We start from the raw sequence: 24,681 nt of genomic DNA, 5'->3' as shown, positions 1-24,681 counted from the left end.
GAGAGAGAGAGAAGCCTAACATGCTCCAGAAAGGGAAGCTGAAGGTGTAAATGATGATAAAACCACCTCCACTGGTGTTATTTCCAAGAGGGTGGAGACAATCTATTTCTGTCTGTGATCTCAGCTGCCAACTGTCATCACTATCCCACGAGTGACACAGAAACATCCTTAGGATTTCGTTTGCAAGCGAGTCAGTATTTAAAGCTGGAAAGCTCCCGTTTCAGTACTGTTTTCTTTCTGTCTGCCTCCTATCTCAGTTTCCTCCTGTTCATTCTGCTATCTGGTCGCGTCGCATCACACCCTCCTCTTTCTTACTACTCTCTTCCCTCTCATGGGAAGTATTCGCCTATGCCAGATGCACAGGGGAATGTCCTGTGACTGTCAATGGGATCTAGTATAGTCTCCACCCTTTTGTTCATTTGTTGATGGTGTGAAAATGATGCGTCTCACTGGCACATTTTAAATTGTTTTTTCCTGGCATGGAGAAGGGTTTGATTATTGTGTTTAGTTGATGATGGAGCACATCAGTTTCCGAGTAGGAAAGCAGGCCTCATTTCCCTTTAATGCCACCTCTGTTGCACCACCAGCCTGCTAAAAACAACGCCTGTTCCACACCCAAGAGGCCCCAGTGCTGGAATCAAGGGAAACCAGGAGCAATCAAATTCCAGGACACACACTCTCACACTGACTGTTACTTGCAAAGGGCTTGGCATCTCGATGGGGCTTTCTGCCCTTCTGTTCTTGTGAATGCCTAACTGGCAGCTGGTTCAACAGCATTACATTGAGAAATGCACTTGAGCTGTTTAGTCACTCAGCAGTTACAAATGGCCATATGTAAAGAAACGAACAGTACAAACGAACGTCCTACGAATGACAGTAGCTCAAATATAAGCTGGAATGTCTTTAAATGTTGCATTTTTTGTCCTTAGCTGAGAGTCATAAAGCTTTTCAGTGCCTGTTAACAATTTGGTTTTATGCCAAATAGTAACAGAGCTCACAATTTTACTACATCAATGTCTTAACAACGTTAGTGGGATGTTGTTAAACCATCATCCATTCACTGCAGCTTACTCTGCTCTATACCCATCCAGGGAAACAATGCTGTCAATAAACACTCAACGGACACTTTGTTAGGTATATCTTGATTGTACTGTGTACTAGTACTACTTATTGCACTTATTGTACTGGGTACTAGTACTGCCTTATTTGCTTGTGAAATAGGAATATGCCAGAATTCAGAGGAATCATTCCTCTGAAATTTTGGTCCATGATATGGTAGCATCACAGCTGCTGCAGTTTTGTCAGCCATTTGTGTGCAGTGAACTCAGTCTCGTGTTTAACAAACCAGTTTGTTGTGCTTTGAGCTTGGTGACATGATTTGTTGTGTTATCCTGTTTGAAGCAGCCGTCAGATGGATACACTGCATCAACCATCCCTTTATGACAATGTAGTCATAAAGGGAGGAACACAGTAAGCAGCAATACTCGGATAGATTTGTGAGTCTAAACAATGCTCAGTTGATACTAAGGGGTGGAAAGTGTACCAGGAAAATATCCCCAACACCATTATAGCTACCACCAGCCTAAACAGTTGATACAAGGCCGTTTAGGCCGCATTTGGCAACAACATGCTTTTCATTTACCATCTGAATGTTGCATCATACTAGGGAATGTTTTTCCAACCTTCTGTTGTCCACTTTTGGTGAGCCTCTTGAATTATAGCCTCAGTTTCTTGTTATTAGCTGACAGGAGCAGCACCTAGTGTGGTCTTCTGCTGCTGTGGTCCATCTGCTCCAAAGCTCAAGGTGTATTCAGAGATGCTCTTCTGTTACCTTGGTTGTAACCAGTGAATGTTTGAGTTACTGTTGCCTTCTTATCAATTCAAAGCGGTCTGTACATTCTCTTTTGACTTCTGGCAAAAACAAGGTGTTTTCTCTAGAAACCCTAGAAATGGTTAAGTGGAAAAATCTCAGTAGGTCAGCAGTTTCTCAAGTACTCAGGCCAGGCCATCCGGCTCCAACAACCACGCCACATTCAAAGTCCCTTCACCATGCTGGATTTGAACTTTAACTAGATGTGTTGACCATTTCTTCATGCCTAAATACATTGAGTTGTTTGGTTGATTAGATATTTATATTAACGAACAGTTGAACAGTTGTAACAGTAAAGTGAGCATTTGGTGAAGAAATTCTTATAATTCCTTTAAATCTTGAGGAAGTCGGGATTAAATCTTGTGTTTACTTCCTATCTTATTGTTCTGTGCTCTTAAGTTTTGTCATTATGTTAAAAAAAGAGTAGGTGAACATTTGCACAAAGTTGAGCTGAAAACTGCTGCGCTAAACATTCAAATTAAACCATTAAACATAAAAATATAAAATTAAATGCTTGACATGTATACAGAAATAAAAGGAATTAAGATGGAAAAACCTTATAATTTGATATAAGCCAGAGTCTAAAGTGCCCTGAACACAGTCCAGTTCTCCTTCACACACAAACACACTGTTGGTGCGTCTGTCTCTAGCTACTTTATAGCTAACATTTGTACATTTGGTTTATTGGTTGTCTTGGATCAATCCACACAGACTTCAAAAAGGTTCGGCGCTCTTTTTGGCTCAAAACGAACATTCACTTCGCTTTCTGTCCAAACACACGTTTAGAGGGAATATGTGATAACGTAACCCTGATGATTTCATGTATTTTCTTGGCTTGTCTTTGTGGCCTAGTGTGGGGTTTTTTTTCTTTCTTTTTTCTTCTTTACTCCATTCCACACCAGAGATTGTGTTAAGTGAGTGTTTTTACTACCTTAACTGCCTTTTAGATAATATATAATGTCTAAATGTGTCTGTTTTATCGAAGTTGCTGTTTGAGGATGTGGCACATTACATATTACTCTTCCTTAATCATCTACTTAACTGTGTTAAGTGTGCTTCTCATAATCGTTAGGAAGCTTCCAAGTGACAGTTACACACTGCAGGTACCCACAGACACTACCCAGATCACACTGACTGTTTGCTACTTCCACTGTCTGGGAATGTGAATGAGCGCTCACTCTCTCTCCCACACACACACACACACACACACACACACACACACACACACACACAGCCAGAGCCTTTCTTTTGTTTCAAGTAGCTCTGGATTCTCTCTCTGCTCCTTTATGAGTAATCAGAGCTCCATTTTTATATTACCTTCATATCTGTGTTGTGAGCAGGGAGTTGAGTGTGCATGAGTAATCCCCACAACATATAACAGTTTATGAGAGAGCAGCTCACTGGCCGTCACTCAGGATTTCTAATGTGTGTGAAGTGGTTGCCATGGTGCTATGATTTTCACTGTGTGCAGTTGCGTTTTACGACTTCTTTTATGAAGCAAATTGTGGGAGCTTGTGCTTCAGGGTGGAAAAAATGTGTTACATCCAATTGCAAAGACCCCCTGTTTTAATACTCTTTCCGTTGCTTTTTATTCATAACCAGAAAGTTGTGATTTGTGTCAAAATGCGTGTGAAAGCATTGAGTGCAAAGAGGTGTCAACTTTTCCTGTTTTGTCAACGTGATGACCGCAAGTATTGGATTATTGAAAATGAACACAAGTGTGCAGTGTTTGATAGCTGTCTGATTCATGTGCATAAACGTAAAACATCAGCTTGCAGCAGTTGTAAGCACATTATGTTGATTTAGACTTGAGCTGCATTGGACTGAAGCCACAATGCTGAGGACCATTGACAATAAATGGGCACAATTATGATTCTTGCACTAAGAATGTTTTTGTACACTAAGGTCTGGTTTCAGCTTGGGATGTGGAGTGTTTTTGGTGGCTGCGGTGAGAAGATTGGAGTTTAAATGAGAAATTTTCTTCTGCCCTCGGAGTAATGCTCATGACTTGGGGTCAAAAAAAATATTTCACAGTTTGAAAACTGAACTGAAAACTTGACCCAGGAGAGGAGCGCTAAGGCTGCATAGGGTTAAATAAGGTTGATAATAGGGGGGTTATGATAATGACTGAGGCTTTTGTGGAGACGGGGGGAAAGGGGGGCAAAGCTTTGGAATGTATGGAATGAGGGTTTGTTTAATCCTCATGGGGGATAAATTATTAGCAGCAAAGGGAAACCCTGCTGTGCAAGACAGGAACGTTAAGGGACATTCTTGCATACAAGTGCCAGCATTATATGTCCTCAGTTTGCACTGTGGACATATTTAAATTAACTGGAGTGCAAAATAGTCTTAAGAAATGTTTCATTGTGTGCGTGAAAACAACAATAAATTTTTTATAGTGCGGTCAAGCATTTGTTTTTCTAGCTTTCTTCTTTCTACCTTTGTATTGAAGCGTTCCACCTCTCAGTAAACTACCATATGTCATTGTAGTAATACTGATAAAAATCAGCTTTTTTTGACTCGTTATTTACCTTAGCTGAGCTGAATGAACAGCCGTTTTTATTTCCGACTCACATTAACATCAACTAATGACCTTTGAGTTGTGGTGGAGGAAATAACTAAAGAAACTAAAAGCTAAGTTGATGAGGTGTTTAAATGAAAAACATCTGTTACTGTGAAAAAGTGATTTTGTCTCCAGCAAGTTCCCCCCTCTTTTGTGGTGTGAGTGATCTGGCTTTGCCGCATTCGTGGGGGGTAAAAGGGGAAATGAGAGCAACCGAGAGAAAATGAAGCACAAAGGGGGTGAAGATTTAGTGAGACAGTAATGAGCTACTGGAAAGGAAGCGCATGTTCAGTTTGACTGGTCCACCTACGCCTAGCCAGCATGGCATCCTGGGTAAATATGACCCTGCTGTTGGTTGCTGTGGTGATTTAGGAAACAGGAGCTGCCAAGAAGGCCAAGGTGGCAGCAGAGGCAGGGTGAATGCACCCACTAATTCATTCAGATAGCACAGGTCACAGTAAACTGATTTTTATAGAAGACCACAACAAAAATGTAACAAAAGCGCAAAAATGTCATTTACAGTGAAACAATGAACATACGTTATAACAAATAGACTACTAAACAGTATGCACATAATGTCAGGGCTCTGTGTGCGGGCAGACAGGGATGAGGATCCAAATGCAGGACTCGAAGACAGAATGCAACTCAAAACCAAAGCTTTATTGCAGGCATGAAAACAAAACATGAAGAAACACACAGGCATAATCTAATGGTACGACGCGACACTGAGCATGGGAAAACACAGGGCTTATATACACAGGTTGCTAATCAGGGAATGGGCAACAGGAGGAAGACACAGCTGGGAGGGATTGGACTAACGAGACATGGGGAGCAAAGCTGCACACACTAACATAAGACATAGACTTTCACAATAAAACAGGAAACAAGAAACCATTAAACAAAGCCGCAGACATGACACTGAGAGACAGATTAGACCAGACTAAACATGGGAGCACAAAACGTAAGAACTAATCCCGAAACAAGAATAACTGAAACATAGATTCATAATAATAATCATCATCATCACCAACAAGAGCACCACAAGAGAATAAGAAAACAATCCATGATGCCAAAAACACACCAAAACATAACTCAAAATACTGGGTCAAACTGACCCAGAACTGTGACACATAATCTTTCTAACAGTTTACTACATGCAGTCTTAACACTCAGTGCAGCCCAAACTCGCACAGGCCTAGACAGCAGTCAGCGAATATCTGGCAACTACCAGTTGCTAGGTTACAAGGCATACTTCCTCACCTGGTTAGAGAATGGTTACTGGCAGTCGAAGGTGAAAATTGGTTGCAAAGAGGTATACAGTGGTTCAGTGGAAACCTCCTTGTGATTGCTTTGGTCGTTGACACATTGTATCCTGTAGTTTGCATGGAAAACACCAACTTGACTGCAGACTACATTATGAGCAGAAGAACACAGAATGTTCAACTTCAAAGTAAAAGTTTCACCTTTTGAAATGTGCTGGTTACAGCATTGAGGCACACGTTTTAGAGGGACATTCTCCATTTGTAGTTTGATTCTGCACTAGAGGTGGATAAACAATGGAAATATAGATAAAATTATCAACACACCAGCACTACATGCAAGCTTTATCACTCGTTAGACTTCCAGGAGTCTAGGCACTTACCAGATTAGTTGGACAAGGTGAGCAGTTTAGTTTAGTTTATTAAGATCCCCATTAGCTGCAGCAGTCCAGCAGCTGTTCTTCCTGATTTTGACGGTGCGCCCTAAAACCTAAAACAAATCCAAACAACAAAAACAACTCCTTAAGATCAATCCAGGCTCATCTTAACAATTTCTAACTGTTATCAAAAATTCAGACCAAATAAATATTGTTTTAAAAGTTTTCTAAATACAGTTTTGCTGGTTTCTTGACAGGAAAACGGTGGCCTGTGAGAGATGGCTAATAAATATAACTGACACTAAAAGTGAATAATAATGGTGATACACACAAAATGTATCTAGTGTCACTGAGTAGCCGTATTGTTATACCATCGTTAATGCAGCAGATATATTGTTGCATACTCTCTACTTGATGGATCACTGTGTGCTTGAACATGAGGCTTTGTGCAAAACTCCCCTCTGGCAGGTGAAGTCAGTGTTACCTTTATTTTGTGTGGCCTCACAGGGGAAAGAAATCAGAAAGAGGACACTAGATTAAAGGAATGATTTTCAATCAGTGGAAAAGCTGAAAGGTGTAGGATGTTGACTGAAAAATACATGGCTGGATAAAAATCACAGGAGAGCATCAAAGGTGTGATGGGTAAATAGATGTCTGATAAGCAGAGAATGAAGTGACTGCGACTCCAGTGGAAGTCCAAGGTTGTGTGTGTTTGTGTGTGTCTGCCAATCCCTGTTTTTTCCAGTACAAACAAGATTCGTTATTTTTATCCCCTTTCCATCTGACAGAACTGATAGCTTGTGTATATGTTGCTTGTCCACAAACACACTCACACATCTAAACACCACTTCCATCAGCCCCATCTGTTACCTTATAAAGACACAGTGCAGAAAAAAAGCCTGTCTGCCTTTTTGTGTTGGATCACATCAGTTGACACTTGCAGAGTTTGCTTTATTCTTTTTCTTTTTGTAACGTTAGCAGACACATACAGCAATATCTTAAAATATCCGGGTCTGATTGTATTACTACTGACTACCAGAGATGGGCAGTAACGCGTTACTTGTAACTGAATTAACTACGGTAATCCGATTACTTTTTTCAAGTAATGAGTAAAGTAAGGGATTACTATTGCAAAAACAGTGCGAGAGTGTCTCATGACAATGACGTAAGCGAGTGCGACGTTCGTGGAAACAGCTGTGTGCAGATCAACAATGGATCATAAATCGATTGTAGGAGAGGTTGAGCGTGCAGCGTTTAAAGCGTGGAAGTACTGACCTTACTTTGAGTTTGATTACGTAAAAAAATGACAAAAACATTAGCGTCCGCTGTTCACTGCGTGGGAAGAAAACTTATTTTTACAGCGAAAAAAAAACCCTTAAACTTCCGAGCAAGCACCGAGTGCGCTACGACGTAATGTGAAATTCACAGAGAAACTCGCGGATTCTTCAACTGACCGCTGCGGCACACCTGCACCAGGGCAAACCTCCGCCTACCCTACTCCTGCTTTACAGGTGAAAATAGAGCAACAGGGCCGCTAGTTTTTTATTTTATTTATTTTCTGCTGTGTTTCACTTGCATTTATTTGAAAGAGTGAGTGTAAACACAAAAAATATTTTATTTTATGTGCTGGAATGTGCAGAAAATAGGTTCAAATGTTAAACAAATTTCTTCCAGTCAGAGAATGTTGCAGATAATTTAATTTTTGCTTGATGCATAAAGTTAAAAGATTAAAACTAATAAAACAAGTTTTAAAAAGAGACTTTTCCATTTGATTACATTTTGTATGATGGATTATGTAGAAAAAGTAGAATTGGGCTGAAAGATCTATCGCTTTATCACCTATTCAGGTTGTAAATCGTGTTTTTAAAAACTAACTAAGTAATTAATTACTTTTGAAAATAAGTAATCAGTAAAGTAATGGGATTACTTTTTGGGGGAAGTAATAAGTAATTAGTTACTGATTACTTTTTTCAAGTAACTTGACCAACACTGCTGACTACTGACAAGCTGCTGCCAGAAGAACAAAACATAATTTCTGTGTATCAGAACCTATGTTTCTGGGAACTAACCCGGCACATGGTGTTTAGGTCATAAACTGCCATTTGGGCTTGTCACAGTTGTACTGTATGCATCATTTAAACACAAAAATCCAAAATCACGCTGAATTTTTTGGGATTGTTCTGTTCGAATTGCCATCAGGTGTTAATTTCAGAAACATGAGGTCATGCGCCTCCCCTGTTTAAACCTGTAAACACCTGATGTTGTTCAGAAGCTGTGTAGTTAGTATGTGTTTGGTTTTAATTTTCATGAGGGGTTACGTGCTGTTGCGTGAGTGTCCGATAGGACTTTTGGGCCTGTTTAAACCAATATTGGGTAAATCAGATGAGCATCAGGTCTCAGACTATAAAACACAGGCAGGATGAGTTATCAAACTTTGACCCGAGTTTAAATTCAATTCAATTCAATTTTATTTATATAGTGCCAAATCACAACAAAAGTCACCTCAAGGCAGCCTGATTGTCAGGGGAGATGATGCCAGTTATATTTGCATACATTAGGCTTGAATCTTTGTGTTGCATCTTATCTGCCCTACATTTACATCCGTGATTCTTTTTTTTTTAATCAAACAAAGCTGATTTTCCGTGGAGAGAAAAGAGAATCCCTTTTAATGTTTTCACATGAACACACTCGCACAAACTCATTTGTCACCTGCTTTTTGTCACTTAAAGGAAGTTTCCGCTTTAGTACACAACAAAAGGACATTTCTCTAGGGAAATATAACACCTTAAAGACTGTTTGAGCCACCTGTGAAAACTGAGCCATGTCAACAAGGTGTGAGTAAATTTCTGTGCCAAGTCCTTTAAGCTGAACTATCATCTCTGCGGAGCGGATGGCTTTTAGAGAGACCACTGTAATTATCCATTAGAGCTTTTAGTTAATCGCCATGTTTTTGTGAACCAGCTTTATTCACACATAAAAAAGAACCACTCAACAAGATTACTTTAAACATGTGAGAAAAACAGGACTTTACCTGCAAGCATCTAATGTAGCCACAGCAAAACAGACCCTCTGTGATGTCTAACAGTAAACCTGCTGCTGTTTCCCCAGCACTGATTTGTAGTTGTGATACGTTCCTTTCAGTTTCACTTTTAAAAACATAATTTATTCAGATGCTTCCTTGATCAAGTCATATGTCAAAACAATAAATAAGAATAAAATAACATGTTTTGTCCCCGTGTCATCATTAAATGTGTGTTATAGATATTTTGTTAGCAGTAAGGCATTCACCCTTATGCTGCAGCTGCTCCTCAGCTCAGTGCACGTTTTTACCCCCTGGCCTTTGTCATAGGCACATGTGATGAGGTAATTTCTTCTGTGTTTTCTGTCTCCTAAAGGGCAAAGCGATGATGTCAGGCTTCATTCTTCACATGGTACACAAGCAGATGGTTTTAGGTTTAGTTTTAGGTTATGACTGCAGGTATTAGTCACAGTAAACAGCTACTTAGAGAGCATGGTTTTTATTAAGTGGCTGCTCTCGTGTGAACTAGTAAATGGAATGGTGAGTGATCTTTGTATATTTGAAGTTGTACTTGAGGCTCTAAATAAGTGTCAGGAAAAATTATGGTTTGCTATCATTTTAAAACAACAAGAAAAATATTTTTTAACTGCAAATTGTTTGTTTCTTCAGAGATGACTGCGGTTTTTGAAGTTCTTTTCTCATCATTTCTTGTTCTCAGTCTCTTGAGATGAAGTATGCTTCTTGGCCTGTAGTCACGAAGGCCTCAATTTCACCAAACCAGGTGTCTGTAGCTTAGAAAACCTCAGGGAAGATTCCTAGAAAGTGTAGTATGCTATGAAACTGATAAATGTTTCAAGTAGATACATTACATACATTAGATACTAGGGATGGGTACCGGTGTCCGGTGCCATGATGGCACCGGTTCTGACATAAACGGTAGTAACCAGACCGAAAAGCAGCGCACATTTCAGTGCTTTATTTCGGTGCTTTTTTTTCCTGAGCTGTGATACACTTTTAGCCAATCGTTTTACGTTTCCGAGGATAGTAGGCGGGGCCAGGTACGTACGTTCTGTTAGCGCAGAGCTACAGATTAAAAATGTCCAAGGCGAAGCGGTCAAAAGTCTGGCTGTACTTCACAGCAAAATATGCAAACTCAGCAGCAACAAGTGCTTTAAGCTGATACTGTGATACTGTCAAAGGAGGTAACACCTCGAATCTCATGAAACACCTGGCGACGCATAGCGTTTTTTTAAAAGCCGAGAAATGCGCCGTATTTGATGGCAGCAGCAGCAGCCGTTCTTCTCTGCGTGAGTAGCTTAATGTTGTTCTTGTGTGATTTACGTTGAGTAGGCTAACCACGTTATTACATTAATGCATGTAAGGTGAACTAGCAAACATCATCATAGCTACATGCGGCTGTCTTCTTGTTTGATGGCAGATACTCCCTTCACCCTGGCCAAAAAGGCTAAAATGACCAAAGAAGAAGTGGAAAACAGTTAAACATGAGAGGTTTTTGGACAAAGTTTGTGTTTTTTCCATTGTTTAAGCACTGCTTCCAGCCAAGAGTGATACCATATATGACCCATAGCTGCAGAAAAGGCTAACATTGTTATCTTTTTACAAAAAAAACAGCTGAACATGAGAGGTTTTTGGACAAAGTTTGTGTTCTCCATTCTTTAAGCACCGGTTTGAGCACCGTTTGAGCACCGGCACCATTTCAAAAGTACCGATTTGGCACCGGTATCGGATAAAACCTAAATGATACCCATCCCTATTAGATACCTAAAGTAATTATTTAAACTAGGTGAAATGGCTAAAAATAATACAACGTACATCAGTTTTGAGTTTAAATAGATTCAGCTTCTGTAGTTCACTAAACCATTTTAGTTTTTGACACTATGAAAGGTTCACAATAAATTCAGTTGTTTTAAAAATTGTATTTTGGAGAAAGGCAAAAACTTCTGAATTTGTCAAGACTTGGGAGAACAAGTTAATGTATATAAAGATAACATATACTCATTGCTTAGGTTTAGGGTTAGGTTATGACTTAAATGTCAGAAAATTGAAAAAATATCTGAAAAAACATGAGTAACCCTGTAAGACCCAACCTATCAAATGAGATTTTTATTAACCCTTATAACAAAATCCGCTTTTTTTGCTGTATCATGTTGTGTATGATATATTTTAATTATATATTTATTATATGTTTTTCTATCACATTTGATACATTGGGCATTTTTGGTAACTTCTTTTTTAACAACAATGTTCATTTTAGGCAGCGTTTTGTCCATAACATTTTGAAATCATGGCAAATATTGATCATGTTGATGAGATAGAGGTCTCAAAAACTCATGTATCAAATATGATACAAAGGGTATTGTAGGGTTAATTGTTAGTGTTAGTTAACATCTCTTAAAAATTTTAAATCTCTTCACAAGATCATATTAAAAAAGTCTGGATTTGCTGCCTGGTCATCTGGAAGATTAAACCTGCCATATTACCAAACATGTCGTGTTTTCAAACATATTTTTAAGTCTCTAAATTAGCCCAGAGTTTCTCTTTGATGATAAGCATGTCAGTTCCCTGCTGGCTGTGGTGAAAAATGCATTCCTAACACACCTCCTTTATAAACTTCAGTGTTCACGGAGCAGTATGTTTCTCCTGTTATTCTCAGGAAATTCTCAGGAAAATGCAAGCTGTGTTTATGTACGTGTATGTACTCACAGCTCCAGTATTAGCCTGGTGAAAACTATTAAACTGTTATGTTCCATTGTATGTGACAGCTTAGCCATTGAATGCTATCTCTGTACGTCAAAATGAATGACTAAACAAGAGATGCTTTCTTTCTTTTTCTGTTTTCTCTGAACAGACCGTGAGGACCAATCAATTCTTTGCACGTGAGTACTGCAACTCTTAACTTCTCTTTTCTACTTTTGTCTTAATTTCTTTCTTAGGGCAGATGGTTGAACTGGTCTTTAAGGTGGTTCTAGAGATCAACCAGCTTGATGGACTGGAAAATGAAACTGTCTCAAGACAAGGATTATATCGCTTCACCTTAATAGAGTTACATTATATAAAGACCGCTTGTCCTTGAAATGCCTTTAAATATAAGTATCTTTTATAGTTATGAGTACTTTACAAGGATTATTTATAGTATTTTTTTCCCGTGTCTTTTTATCTTCATTTGGCCAGCTCCCTTTATCCTGCCATGTTCTATTTAAAAGTTGGTTTCAAATAGCTTTTTGCGGATGCTGGGCTTTTACAGTGGCTCTACCCAATACCGAGGGAGTTATGAGTGTGGTTTGGTGGCCGGCCTTCATCTTCTTTGGCAGAGGGTAATTAAGTGCCACTGTCTTTCTTGGGGTTTGATGCTGCCAATGAACAGATGAGAAGCAGTTGCAATAATATGCCCTAAATTCAGAAAACTGCACCCCCTGTTGGGGAAAAGGCGCCCTTTTAAGAGTTTAGCCCCACAGTTTAGATCAGGTGTCGAATTCCAGGCCTCGAGGGCCGGTGTCCTGCAGGTTTTAGATCTCCCCCTCGATCAACACACCTGAATCAAATGATTACTTCATTACCAGGCTTCTGGAGAACTTCAAGACATGTTGAGGAGGTATTTTAGCCATTTAAATCAGCTGTGTTGGATCAAGGACACATCGAAAACCTGCAGGACACCGGCCCTCAAGGCCTGGAGTTCGACACCTGCGGTTTAGATGGTCAACCAGTTTAGAGAAATGTCTCCTCCTCATCCTGCTCTAAGGAAAATTACTCCTGAAGAAACAGATGAAAAAGGTTGCTTATGACCTACATTTATGCAGCTCTGTTGTAATATAGATCACTTTGATTCAGTTGAAAGGCCACCATGCCATTAAGCATAACAGTGCATAGCACAGAATTATATAGTGCATAGTTTAGAATAACATTTAGAGATCCAGGCCTTGTGTGAGCAGTCAGCGTCTGGTATGTAATGATGCATAGTGTTGTATAAATGGTCAAATGTGGCAAGAAACCATGCATTAACTATGTATGATGTTTTCCAGTCATTGGAGTTGACTCTAAAAGTAGGGTCTAACTGCATGAAAACAAGCCACAGAAATGTTCTTTTAATTGGATTCATCTTTAGGTAGCGCCAATTCAAAAGCCGCTGTGTTACAAAATGTCCATATGGTACATATCATAGGACAGGAGAGGGAATATCCAGGAAGACTGAGACCTTGAAGAATCTCTCATTTAAGTTTTCAGAATCTAGTTCGACTCTCTAGCACTGAGATCTGTGAGAAAAGGAGAGGCTAGACATAAAAATAGTTCCCAAAGTCAAAGGTCTTTTAAACCACATGCTTGGCGAAAGAGAGAATATACGAGAAAACCAATGAATGATTTCTGGGAGACTTATTCAAAGAGGATTCATGTCTTCATAGTAAAACAATGAAGACATCAAACCACACTTGGATGAGTACCTGTTTGACCTATATTCCTATGTTCGTACACTGCACTCGAGGACTCGCCCGTGCAGTTCTAGTGTTGCAGCTAAAACTGCAGTGCACAGCTAATAGTGAGTTAGACTAAAGCCACTGGTATGTAGATGGATGTAGTGTCACTGGCTTCTTTTCACTGCTGGCCCTGGTTTTCTGAGCTCCAGGACCCGACTGTGGGAGTTGCGGATGGCCGTGCCTGAACACAGCTATCATTAAGGACAGCCCAAAAGTGGGGTCTGGAAACTTTGGAGCCTGGCTCTCCAAACCACAGGGTTCTCTAGCAAAACAGACTGACAAACAAATGGATTGATTTTTACAAAAACAACAAGATAGCCTGATGTTTAGTCACTCTCTCTGTTTTCTTTTTTGTTTCTATTAATTGTGTCCTTGGAGTTCATCCAATCACTCTTAACCACAATAACGATGAGTGAAAGTTATCTTGGTTAAGGTTTTAGGGTTGTTTTTTCTGTACCTTGGTAAACTGTGAACAACTCATACATAATATTTCCTGTTATGTGGCTGTGCTTCACAAGGGAAACCTTGTAATTCAGGTCAGAAACAAAACCTGTTTGTTTCTCCCTTGTCATGTATTGGCTCACATTTTCTCACTCTATTCATGTGTATTTGTCTTTACTCTTTCTTTTCAGAGGTGAATCAGGCGCTGGCAAGACAGAGAACACGAAGAAGGTCATCCAGTACCTGGCCCACGTTGCCTCCTCACACAAAGGACGCAAAGATCACAACATTCCTGTGAGAGCCGTACTGCCTACGTTTCTCCTACACTAAACATGGCCCCATCTCCTCTAAAATTCATATTTCATTGAAAAACTGGCTGGCTTTATCACTGTGTGAATTATTTCTAAGTATTATTGCTGTGTTTTAAAAAATGTCAGAAAGCTTGAGAAGGTTGATTTCTGTCATACAGTGATTTTATCTTACAACCCATTAGTTTAGCTTGGCACAAATCAGGAAACGGCAACAGCCTGACTCTCATTTATTTAATCCATGCAAAAACTAAAGTGTAATTGAGTTATTTATGTGTAACACTTTTCTTGGCTGTTACCACCAACCTGCATGAACCTCTGCTGGTTTCTACTCAGAGGCAAATGATAGTCTAGCATGTAATGCTCCATAAAAAGGTGAAAAGTCATTATATTGTGGTTTCTGCGTGGATTAACACACCTGAGTAGTTCATTTGTGAGGTACAGTCACACTAGAGAAAACAGTGGAGACCGCGGCACCAAAGTAATTGTGTCTGGGTGCAATGAAATTTGTGATCTCACTGCCTTTGAAATGGTTGCTTCAATGTAGGGCACTGGGGGGTGAACATGTACAGTCAGCTGCTGTATAAAAAGTTACTTTGGTGGATCAAGACAGCAATAAAGCAGTAATAAGATGGCAATAAAGCACCCTGCCGTCAGTTTATGTTAACTGGGTGTATTTAGCAATTACAGGAAATCTGTTTGTGATAATACACAGTAATTAACAGTCAGTGGTAAATTGGCAAAAAATTAAGTGGTAGTGTACATAGACAGAAATTCACGCTATTTGCATTCAGAATCTGGGCACAACATCATAGATGTGAATCTCAGAAATTCCTCCACAAATAGTGACATAGTTGCTGCAGGATGGTGCTTTAATTGCAAAATGACAAACATACTCAACAACCTTTCTTTTCTGTTGGAGTACAACCAGTTTGCAACCAGCTGAGTCTAGTCCTCTAAAGCAAAGAAGCAAGTTGCAGTTTCTGCAACTACTGACTCAGATTGATTGTAATGTGTTGGAGACATGTTGCCTCCCACCAGACGACAAATGCAGTCACCTAGCAGTCAACTTTGGTTGCCATATCTTCTTGCATTTAGTTGTCGAATGTGAAAAATGTAATGCAGTTGTCAACACAGATTGCTATCCTGTTTTTACTCTAGTGTGACTAGCCATTTGTTTTAGCTTTAGCCAATGCTAAGCTAACTGTTTTCTTGTTCAAGAAGCTAAGCTAGCTTCAGGAGACATGAAACTAGCTTAGCGCTCAGCTGTAAAGTAAACTTTTTTAATGCTGTTGTGTTCTACCTAATCCTAAAGTGCCTACCTCAGTAAAAGTTAACCTAAAATGTTAGCTCTTGCTCGAGCGTTGGGCTAAGTTTGCACTGGTGTTCTCTTTCTCATGGCTTTTGTCTGACATAAGAGCTTCAGGTTTTAACACTTGTATTTGTTTATCCATAACAAACAGCCCGATTCTCCCAAAGCATTCAAACTACAGGCAAGTGTATCTCCAGCTTTTTCCAAAATCAGTGTGCCGTCCGTTTTGTCTATGTTTGTGTATATTTGCATGCCCTTCTCTCTAAATCTCTGCTACTTCTGTAATGATGATGACGGACTAATCTAAGCTTCTTTCTTTATGAGGTATTTGTTTGTGCTGGCTCGGTGTTTTCACATGATTATTTGAAACCAAGTGAATCTGTCCGCCGGCGTGCAGGCTCACGATATTAAACACTTTGTTTTATCAGTTGGTTTGGGTTTATTAGAACTGAGGAAAACTGAGAGGTCTTATTAGAAACATCTGTCAGTCAAATACCTGTTGTTAAAGCTGTTCATTGAGTGCTACGGGAGCTTAAATGAACCCTTTCTGGCACAGTTTTGTGTTCTTATTCACAAAGAGCGGTGTGAAAATCAGATGACGGCCACACTAAACATCTCTCCTCAAACTTCGTCTTTCATATTTTGTCAGAGCAAATGTTTTTATTTCAAATATCAATGTGTAAATGTTGCATATATATATTTCTGCATGTTTTCCTTTCGTGATGCATGTTTGTAGTTTAAATAGCATGATCACTGTTGTGATTGAATGTTACAGCCTCACATGGATTTTCAAATATTAAGTCACAGATAAGTTTGAAAAGTACAGAAAACTCCCAAATTCCATCTTCTGTTTGTTGTGGTTTCTCCAAAACTATTTTCTGGCTCTCCTTGTCTCTGGTTGATTTATTTGGTAGCTATTTATCTTTCCCCCTAAACCAATATCTGATGTTTCTTTGTCTTCAGAAAATCTAATAACTGTAGAAAAAGAGGCCCTCGTAGAAGTCCAATAACCCGCTTGTGCAAAGGCAATCTGAGTAAATGCCTGTTTAATATACTTTCAGTCGCAGAGAGTGAGTAGCTGTAACTAAGTGCCTCAGTGCTCCCTTGCCAGTGTACACCATCCACGCTTACCTCCTTAATGCCGCTTTACCGCTGCGTTGCATTAGAGTGACCTCTGAGCGCAGGAATGTAGAGCCAGGGATTGAGGGGGAGCAAAAATATGAAGCAGGACAGGAGACTGTAAGAGGAGTGAAGATGGAGGTGGTGAAGAGGTAAAGCAGACCTGAAGGGAGGAGACTATATGAATTCTCTCTGTAAGAAATATGAATGGAAATGCCATTTGTAGACGAATGTATGTACTGGTTGGAATCGGTTACTCCCAGCTTTTCTCAGTGAACCTCATGCCTGTCAGGATACTTGAATGGAGAACAGTTCCAGACAGCTCATTAGGCAGACATATGTAGCAGACTGCACACGCATACTGAAGCGGCATATGAAGATTCAAGCAGTTCATGATATTTGTATGTTTTTGCACATATTATATTTCCATGTGTCGCCCATATGTCTGCTCAGAGGGTTTAAACTTTAGTATTAACTCTACTCGAGCTCAGTATTTTTGTTCATAAACCTTTTTTCTCCTTTTTGGTATCATATGGAGCGACAAGCTTAAAAGATGGTCCGCTAGAAATGCTTTTTTTTCCACATTTTGACTTATTTGTCTCATTCTGCTCATAATTTTTGCAACACTGAGACTGCTTTTTGTGGAATATAGGATAGAGGATCAGGTTGCTCTTGTTCAGTCACCCAGCTCAGATCTTTTTTGATTTACCTTATTTGTTCTGTTTTACTCTTTGCTTCCTCCATCCGTGCTATAAGATAAAGTACTATTACCTCTTTGTCTTTGAAATATCTTTGTGGGGCATTTTGTTTAAATTAGGTAATGTCGCTAAGATGCAGACAGGAAATGAGGAGAGACATGCGGCAAGTGAACATGGGTCATGAGTCAAGCCGTGCCTGTTAAAGTTATGTGGTATCCGCCTTTAAACAGTAAGCTGCTGGCTCCCTGTTGTCTCTCTTTGCGTCGGTTTCATTTTTCTATTTAAAGTAGACGTACTGTGCTTGTCCTTGTTTTCAGTAGATTGCTCGAGTGGTGAATGGTCATAGTTTCTAACGAGGTCAGCAATTTCATAAGTAATGGCTTTGAGCCAAAGGCTCAGGCGTCTGACTGCTCTTGGTTTTATTCACTTTTTTCAAACACCGGGCTCTGTATGATGTCACGGAGCTGGGATGTCCTGAATTTGGTCATCTCAGGCACACGGCTCTAGCTGTGAGCGCAGAAGCCCCACCCAGTTGGCTTCATTAAAAATTAAATTAAATTATTTGAAATAAGTGGTCAAAAATTAATTTAATTATAAATTCAATTAGTTGAAAATTCTAAATTTTATTAATTAATTGTAAGATATGAGTTTGAGGTTCTTTTTTCCTTCTTTTTTGTGATTTTCTTTTTCAAAACTTTTCATTTTTATGTCAAAAATCAACTTCAGTGCACTTACTATGAGGTTATGGTTTAGGCTGGGCTCTTAGATGCCTTAAAGTCACGATCTGTAACATAGCCTGATTGCTGATTGGCTGGCAAAAATCCATGTCGTTCCAAGACCTCATGGAAAGGGGAGAGAGGCCAGGTTGGATGTCTGCTGAATTTAGTGAATGTGGTTTGCTAGAAATCATGTTTGGTAGACAAAGTAAAATAGAAAAGCTACTCTACTAGAGTCCAAGAATGAAATTATGGCTCTTGAAATAAGCATAATAACTTCAGTTTAAGAAAAAAGATGGCTACAGGTGGACCCATATTTTCTTTATATGCCATTATAGGCCATTACTGACCAGCTTACAACAAGAGCCAGCTTGGCAGCAAATTAGAGTTAAGGCATAACTTAATCTGTTCCCCATGAGTTATCAAAGTCCAGAGGAATATCCTCAGTAGATTTTAACAACTCTCTGATTTGCAGTAGAGGCTATTTTTGGACTGTCATGCCCTGGATATAGGAGGTTATCTCATTTCTCCGGGAGTAAAAGGTTTCATAGGAATGTCTTTTTCCAAAACTGAGAGGAAGCCATCATTATCACAGTGTTGGCAGACTTTTCAGACATACGTTACAGGGTATATTATAACAACGAGAGGAATGCGAAGGCCGGAGGAAGCATCTCATTCATCAACCCAAGATAATCACTCACTTTGGGATATGTGACGAAACACCGTCTCTGTAGTGCCTTTGTGGTTTCACAAGTTCTCTAAAACCGTTTGGTTGTTTTGGCCCCCTAAAATCCTTTCGAGTTCCCCAGAGAAAATTCACATTGTACTGCAATTGACTAAAGTAAAGCCAGCAGAGTCATGGTAAAAAGCTTGTGAGTGGACTTGGTTGTCTAAAGACTGGTTTAGCATATTGACTTTGCTACATTTTCTCTCTCTGCTTTTCGAGAAGATTTGATTTTGCCTTGCCAATTTGTGGATATTTTGGAAGACACAAAAAATAGCGATAACAAGAAAATATTCAGTTGCATAATGCACACGTTTGACAGCTAGTTGGCTTACCTCCCTTTCTTTCTCCACAGGGTGAGTTGGAACGCCAGCTCCTGCAAGCCAACCCCATCCTTGAATCTTTTGGCAATGCCAAGACGGTGAAAAATGACAACTCATCTCGCTTTGTGAGTTCACATTTCTTGTTTAAATGATCATTTTCCAGATTTAAACACATGAGCAAGAACAGATATCCAGAAGGGAAAAACATTGAGTCTGTTATGAGGTTATAAAAACATTGTGTCTTCATGTTAAACAGCTTTAGCATGCAATGTTTGATCCCACTCTAGGTTTGACATATATTTAGTTACAGAATCTATTCAAAATGTTTCATGCAAAAACATCAAACATTTGAATCTTCCTTTTTTCCCCCCCTGAGATAAATTGCTCTTATTTGGAGGTAAAACTAACCATTTCTGGTCTTTCCGACATACTCTCGGTCATGAGTGTTCCTCAAGACGTCATTTAAACATTTCTGCAGGATTGTCAGAACAAGCCACAGTACTCATTCAATCAGTTACAGCACTTTGCAAACATTTTGAGTCATTTATTTTTATTTTGCTTCAACTAAGTGGTCTCAAGCAATAGTTCTCTGGGCTTTCTAACGGTCTTTCAAAGTTTTTCTTTTGACATTGACTTCAGTCCAGTCCTTGTACCTGATCATTTAGGAGGAATGTTTTTGTTTGCTGAGCTACTTAACGCTCACCTGTAAATCATTCAAGCATAAAAGAGTCACCTAACTCCACGTGGGATGAGCCAATGTTGAGTCTGCACAATTTCAAATTATATCTTTAGGCACTTTGATATTAATAGCAGCTTTTGGTTAAAAATGCCATCAGCATGTACAGAGGAGGTGAAGGGAGAAGTACATCAGTGAGTGTGTGTAGCCATCTGTAAAGCACAGTGGAGGCTCTGTTGTGGTTTCACCATCCAGTACCATCTGGAAAGTGGCACTGGCTTTATTTTTCAGCATGACAATAATCCCAAACACAGTGCCAATGCAGTAAAAGCATACTTGGATAGAAAAAGACAAAATGTAACTGTATTAGTCAACAAGAGCTTTAAATGTCAGTCAAGAAGCCTGCAGAACTGTTCCTGAAACTTCAGGAGTAAATTACGGCAATAGAAATTACAAAGAAGCTGCCTAAGAGAGTTGAGGTTGTGTTGAAGAATAAATGTAGTCATGCCAAAACTGACTCTGCATATTGCTAGAATTTTACACATTCTGGCTTAAGACTTTTGCACAATACTGTACTGCTTCTCAATTTGACAGTATATAAAGGTCCAGTGACTTTACAGACTTGTACTGTGTTGAAAGCAATATGTAAACATTACTAGATCCAGATTGTTCAGAAAATTTACCAAAGAGCACATTCACACATGTTCAGGCTCTGTCAGGTTAAATGGGAGGGGTGCATTTCTGAATGAGGTTTTTGTGAGATTTTGACGGGCATGGTGGGTGGAATATTCTTACCTTTGCAGAGTACTGCAAAGTTTTCTTCATATTCCCCCATCTAGATGAGAGCAGTCCCGGTCTTCTAATCCAACGCACAAAACTGTTTAATACATTTTTGGGGCTTTTTGGTTTGACTAATGTAACTTTGGAAGATTTTATAAAAATAAAAAGGTTGTTTCGTAAGTGGACTGATGTCATGCTTCTAATATTCGCTTATTTCAGATCATGTTGAGATGAGTTACAGTAATCGCAACAATTTTCACTCTAAACATTTGACATTTTTTTGTGACTAAGTAAACCATGTGGTCAAGATTAACCACTATGGAGCCTGGGTCCTCGTGAATCACCCTCTGTCTGGGATGCAGAGCAGTGAATACCAGAAGACAGATGGGCACAAATATTCATGCACGCTTGCTCACAATCACTGTCAGGAAACCGCACACATGCCTGAGATTCTTTCTGACCTGTCAACCTGGTATTTCCTAATATAGACATTTTGTTCTTCACCACATTTCTGTCATCTGCAAGGACCTACAAGGTGGTACTTAAAACGCAGCTGTGCCCAGAGGGAGAAAAAATAAAGAGAGGACAGCTGCAAATACACATATACATAATAACGTATAAACACTCATGCATCACAGGCTTCGTGATTATCTGCGGAGTTCAACAAATGTCTTAATTTCTCTTAACAGTGTTTTGTTTCTTGCAGGGAAAGTTCATCAGAATCAACTTTGACGTCACAGGCTACATTGTTGGGGCCAATATTGAAACCTGTATCCTTATTATTTGCAAGGACTAAAGAAGCAAAGGCATAAATCAATGTTTAAAAATAAAACGACACAGAGCAGGGCTAAAGGAGAGGATGCTCACTGGGATAAGAGAGCAGTGAAGGTTGTATGTATCACCAGAGCTTGGGCTTAGCCACAAGAATGTAATTTCCCAGAATAAACACGAGGACACTGAGCTATAGAGAAGCAACACTGTTATTGTTACTCCTCATTTTTATGTGTTGTTATTCACGGTGAGAAATCAAATACACAAGTCAAATTTTTTAGGTGAAATTTGTGTGTTCTAACACAAAAAAAAGTTAAAGATAGTTTCCCAACTTATTCATAGGCCTCCACTGGAAACAAAGGATTACCAAAAATTGCAAGAGGTAAACCTTTCCAGTCAAACTGCATGTGGCAAAACAGGAGCTTCCTCATTAGTGGGACCACAGAGTCATATTTTAGTTTTGTGATTTCCTTGTCAGGACTTAACTTTTGTTCTCAGATCTTCTGGAGAAGTCAAGAGCGATTAGACAGGCCAAAGATGAGAGGACCTTTCACATTTTCTATCGGCTGCTGGCAGGGGCTGGAGAGCATCTTCGAAGTGAGTGTCTGTGCACTGCTTTCAAAGCACGGGCAGTGAGAGTGAACTGATTTAATTGGCAAGCTGTTAAAATTGTAGACAAACAAGGAGTTTGTCAGAGTTTCATTCTAAGTCTGACTTCATTTAATATATATTTATATGTATACAAATGAACTTGCTATTCAGCTGGATCATTGTGCTGTTCCTGGCTTTTCCCCCCTTAGATTAAGAGATGAAATCTTTGTTTTATTCTGATCGCCTTGTTCTTCTGTCTCCTACTGAACAAAGATTACAGCCACAGTCTGACACATAAATTGTGTCAGAACTGGGACCTCGCAGTAAATATTTAAAAAACTAATATAAACAGATTCACCATAAATAATCAAATCACTTAACACAGGATAAGCTGTACCTGCCTTGATACTGCAATAAGAGCATTAGGAAGCTCAAGATATTAGTGAATGTCATAAAAATAAAACATCTGAGACAAATGTTAGAACTTTCAAATTCCAAGTAAAATCTTCTTTAACTCTTTTCCGCTTGAAAGCCAACTATGAGTAACCCTTGAAGCTCTTTTCTGAACTGAGAGCTTCTGTCATATTTTACGCCTGCTTATATAACAGAATGACTGGGTATCAGAAGTTAACGAAGATGCCCACGCAGCTACTCTTGGAAAAACACGGAAACTATTCTAATACCAAAGCTTCAAAACTTGCCATTAAATGTAGAGTGGAGGTCATCACATGTGTTTATGGGGAAAAGAGATGAAATGTTTGATAGTATCATCCTGCCCTGGATCACCATCCAATAGAATTTCCATGCAGAGTTCTGCAGATGCATTTTAGATGTACACAGTAAAACACCAACAAATGCCTATTGTGCAAAATTAAGCAGATACCCACTGATCATTAATATTCAGAAAGGAGCACTTAGATGTTTTTAATCACCTTAAGTCCAGCCCCAACACGCTCACTGCTCCAGAGCCCTCCAAACTCCAGAAAAAACAATTAAAGTTGCTTTTACCATCATCCTTAATTTAACCTCCTAAGACCTGAACTCTTCCAGAGCATGCATTTTTGATTTCTCTTTGATATTTGGGCATATTGGGGCCCAATTAATGTAAAAACAAAGAATTACCAGATTTTGTTTTTACCTTATTTTTGTTTTTAAGAAAAATGAGAGCCACGTATGAGGATATTCGTTTAAAATTTTGATAGAACAGTGGCGTATAAGGAAAATATGTTCTACGGTATAAAGAACAACTCTTTTTTTCCTTTCCTTCTTTAGCGGATCTGCTCCTCGAAGGCTTTAACAACTACCGTTTCCTGTCAAATGGTAACATTCCCATTCCGGGCCAGCAGGACAAGGAGAATTTCCAGGAGACGATGGAGGCCATGCACATCATGAGCTTCTCCCATGACGAGATTGTCTGTGAGTTATAGTTCCATCTGTGCTCCATTCCTTTGGAAATCCAGGTTCAGACACTGCTTTTCCTCAGGCATTGTCTGGCACTCAGTAAGGTTTTTATCTCCTGTTTTTGTCAGGCATGTTGAAGGTGGTCTCTGCAGTGCTGCAGTTTGGAAACATTGTTTTTAAAAAGGAGAGAAACACCGATCAAGCTTCAATGCCTGAGAATACAGGTAAACGACATCCAGTCGAAATAAACAAACATAACTCTTCTCACAGTTTCTGATTTTAAAAAGCTTTTAAATACAGCAGGTTTATGTAAAAATAAAACTTTCACTGTATTCTTTATGATTTGATTTCTGTTGTATATAAATTAGTGGCATGGTTTGTTTTCCCTACTTCTCCCAGCGGCACAGAAGCTCTGCCACCTGCTTGGAATGAATGTTATGGAGTTTACCAGAGCTATCCTCACCCCGAGGATCAAAGTGGGGCGAGACTATGTGCAGAAGGCACAGACCAAAGAACAGGTAAGGTGCCATCTATGGCCAGGTCTTACTAGCCTACCAGGAAGTCCACCTGGAGGATATATTTGTAGTTCTAGCCTTGTAGTGTATGGACTAGATCAGCGGTCCCCAACCCCCGGGTCTCCGACCGGTACCGGTCCGTGAGTTGTTTGGTACCGGGCCGCAAGAGTTGAGGCTCAGGTGTGAAATGTATGGTTTTCAGGGTTTTTATCGGTTTTCAGCGTTATTTTGTTATCGTCTTTATCGTTAACTCTGTTTTCCTGGGTCTTTTCACGTGTGTTATGAATAAATCTTCTTTTTTTCAGTACTAGTACTAGTTTTATTTTGTTGTATTTATCCGCGACACCTTAAAGGCCGGTCCGTGAAAATATTATCGGGCACAAACCGGTCCGTGGCGCAAAAAAGGTTGGGGACCGCTGGGCTAGATCACCAGACCAAAGCAAAATGGAGAAGATGCAGACATCCACACAGAGCTTCACGTTTAACCTCTGATGACATTTTTGTCACTTTGTCCCAAGCGGACCGTTGCATCTTCCCAGAAGATTAGTGTAAAACTGTGAGAATAATTAAGCAAATCTTCTCATTATTTAATTGAATGTCAGGAAATCATGACAGATTTTCTGAAAAATGTTTTAAATCTCAAACTTTTCAAGTAGTTTTTATTGCACGAGCAGCATTGTTAAAATCCTCAGAGCTGGAAACCAAAGTCTGGAAACGTTTTAGATTCC

General features: G+C 39.4%; 1 protein-coding gene across 3 annotated transcripts in view; it reads left to right on the top strand.

Moving 5' to 3' along the window:
* LOC101471213 (myosin-10) overlaps window positions 1-24,681 on the top strand; it is a 67,520-nt gene that overhangs the window by 24,884 nt on the left and 17,955 nt on the right. For 2 of the 3 annotated variants that reach the window (XM_004563008.6, XM_012922345.5), the window contains exons 4-12: window positions 11,958-11,985; window positions 14,211-14,313; window positions 15,791-15,820; window positions 19,252-19,344; window positions 21,382-21,445; window positions 21,945-22,043; window positions 23,310-23,453; window positions 23,567-23,662; window positions 23,838-23,956. In XM_004563008.6, coding sequence (XP_004563065.1) covers window positions 11,958-11,985; window positions 14,211-14,313; window positions 15,791-15,820; window positions 19,252-19,344; window positions 21,382-21,445; window positions 21,945-22,043; window positions 23,310-23,453; window positions 23,567-23,662; window positions 23,838-23,956 — 776 coding nt within the window. The remainder of the gene's footprint in view (window positions 1-11,957; window positions 11,986-14,210; window positions 14,314-15,790; window positions 15,821-19,251; window positions 19,345-21,381; window positions 21,446-21,944; window positions 22,044-23,309; window positions 23,454-23,566; window positions 23,663-23,837; window positions 23,957-24,681) is intronic. The other variant, XM_004563009.6, reaches the window with a different exon arrangement.

This window comes from Maylandia zebra, linkage group LG4 (genome assembly GCF_041146795.1).
Source record: "Maylandia zebra isolate NMK-2024a linkage group LG4, Mzebra_GT3a, whole genome shotgun sequence".
Lineage (NCBI taxonomy): Eukaryota > Metazoa > Chordata > Actinopteri > Cichliformes > Cichlidae > Maylandia > Maylandia zebra.
Note: the sequence above shows the minus strand (reverse complement) of the source record. Positions and strands in the feature narration are given on the sequence as shown.